Source organism: Poromitra crassiceps, assembly GCF_964638095.1.
Source record: "Poromitra crassiceps genome assembly, chromosome: 9".
Taxonomy (NCBI): Eukaryota; Metazoa; Chordata; class Actinopteri; order Beryciformes; family Melamphaidae; genus Poromitra; species Poromitra crassiceps.
In genome coordinates, this window is record NC_139630.1 from 27,819,829 (window position 1) to 27,822,328 (window position 2,500).

Genomic DNA, 2,500 nt, shown 5'->3' on the forward strand with positions numbered 1-2,500 from the left:
ACACCGCTCTAAAGTGCACATTTCTCCATTTTCATCTCACCCAAATGGACATTAGACTGTTTTTAGCTGTTGAGCTCTTTGGAAATTGATCATCTTCATCCTTCAGCAGCACATTAAGTCAGAAAGGCCTAAATTAAATTAATATTGTTGTGGCAATTTGTAGAGAGTGGTGACAATTGTGTATGGGGGAAGTGGAATATAGCACACAGTTGACGCTGTGGCTACCGACGCTATGACAAAACGTCCCCCTTGGCTGGCCTGTTTAAGGTTTCACAGACATGACACTTGCAGTTACATGCATTTAATGAGAATCTCCAAATGGATAGATACATGGTAAATGAATACGTAAAATAAATGTAAAATACAATAGATAAAGAATTATCCATTTTACTGACAGATATGTAGATGTAGTGAATTCATGTGTACAACAATCAATCCACGGTCAAATACAATGCAGTTTGCATCTAACTGTACATTTTTGGACATTAACAAGTCTGTTATTTTAACTGAGCAACCACTAGGTGGTGCCAGAGACACATGGTGAGAAGAGAAGGCATTTATTTGGCTCTGTTTCTCTTTTTCTCTGCATTTAAATCACAATTACAGAAAGATATTTTAGTTTTAACATTATGTGTCACTACGTTTGTGTGTCATCCTTCACATTCAACACCAGGAAGCCCAATGGATTTGAGAAGGCCAAGAAGCCACCAACTGAAGGGGGTAAATAGGATCATAACTTATACAAGTCAAGTCAAGTCAAGTCAAGTCAAGTCAAGTTTATTTGTATAGCACATTTCATACACAGAGGCAATTCAAAGTGCTTCACATAAAATGGTTGACAGGAAAAGAAAAGAAAAGAAGAGAATAAAATGGACATTTAAAAGCATCACAACAAAACTTAAAAAAAAGAGTATAAAAAGTGCATTAAGCAACAGGCGCAGCAGTTGCAGAAAGAGCTAAAAACTTAGCTCTTAACTTAGCTTAGCTAATACAGTATTATTATAAACAATGTAGAGAAACCAGGTCTACTCATGGAGGGACATTTGGAAAATTGACATATTTCTCTTGTAAATGCAAGTTATTCACCAACACCAAGTCAGCTGTATCTTCACCAGTAGCTCTACCAACAAGTGGCATCAACTTCTGTGGGTTTTAACGTGTTTAGTACAATTTAGATACAGTACATCTGAAGCCAAAAATGACACAAAGGAAATTATGTCCTTTTTGATTTCTTGTTGCTCTCTGAAATCATTGATGCTTAGCCTTTTATAACCAAATAGCCTATGTTTCTCTAAGGTAGCAACATGCATGTTTCCCTACAGCCTGCCTGTCTGTCAACGTGGAAAATCTTAAATGAGGGAAGCAGCTAGTCTAGCTCCCTTATCAGTTACAGTACAGCTCATCCATATGTCTAAATAATACAAAATAAATGCTTGCAAGAAAAAGGCCACAGCCCAAAATATAAATGATGAAGAGGGAAGTATAATGTACTGTATAATGCAACAATACTTTTGAGTGCCTCAGTGGGCCCCAGATCCTCCACTTTAGCCGTTAGGGCCTTAATTTACTCTGGAATCCACAATCTTGATGATCTTCTGGACCCAGCTCAGAGATGGGTTAACACAGAGCTCAACCTGGATACCATACTTATCCTTCCTCCTCATCTGAAAGCTAGAACAGAGAGAGAGAGAATGAGAGAGAGAGAGAGAGAGAGAGAGAGAGAGAGAGAGAGAGAGAGAGAGAGAGAGAGAGAGAGAGAGAGAGAGAGAGATCGTTCCTGCTGTTGTTGCATTTTGCCTTGTATTTACAACCAGTAACAATCAATCAGGCAATAATTCAGCCAGTAGCAACTCAGTCAGCCAGTCAGGCTCAACTTGGGTATAATTAATTGCAGCAGCAATTAAGCCGTAGTGCTGTTTCAGTGTCAAATCTGTTGCCGGATCCATGTCTTTACACCTTTGGTATTATTATTCTAATTTGTTTTATGTTTTCACACTCAATTATTTTTTCATTATCTTAGCCCTATAACGCCAAGCGTATCATATTTGATACATGATTTTTAGAGCCCTCTAAATCATAAGTGCAAAAAAAACCTGATGTATACAATACGATACATGTAATTTGTGGATAATGCACTAGGGGACAGTGATTTGTGCACCTGAGTGCCTTGTGCTGACATAGCCAAGATGGCCACCTGCAAGGAGTAACCAACATGTGATTTTGCAAGGAGCTCTTTGTCAATTTTGAAAAGGTAAAGGTAAGAAAAACATTCAAATTGTTACTGAAACATCAATAGGAATAGTTACTAGCTTGATGCAATGTAAAATTACTTAACATTTCATAACTTGTGTTTTAGTAAAACAGTGTTGAAATGTAGAGTATCAAATGATATACTGCAGGTATATAAGGTAATTTATCAGCAAATTGGTCAATTGTCATTTTATTGCATTTCATGCATGATGCATATAATCAAGCAACATACAGTCTTTTTATTACTCAA

At 37.2% G+C, this 2,500-nt stretch overlaps 1 protein-coding gene across 1 annotated transcript in view; it reads right to left on the reverse strand.

Moving 5' to 3' along the window:
- Positions 1-339: 339 nt before the first annotated feature.
- LOC310782520 (C-C motif chemokine 4-like) overlaps positions 340-2,500 on the reverse strand; it is a 4,688-nt gene continuing 2,527 nt past the window's right edge. The window contains exon 3 of the mRNA XM_083643198.1: positions 340-1,671. Within this exon, the coding sequence (XP_083499324.1) occupies positions 1,560-1,671 (112 nt within the window). The 3' untranslated portion in view covers positions 340-1,559. The remainder of the gene's footprint in view (positions 1,672-2,500) is intronic.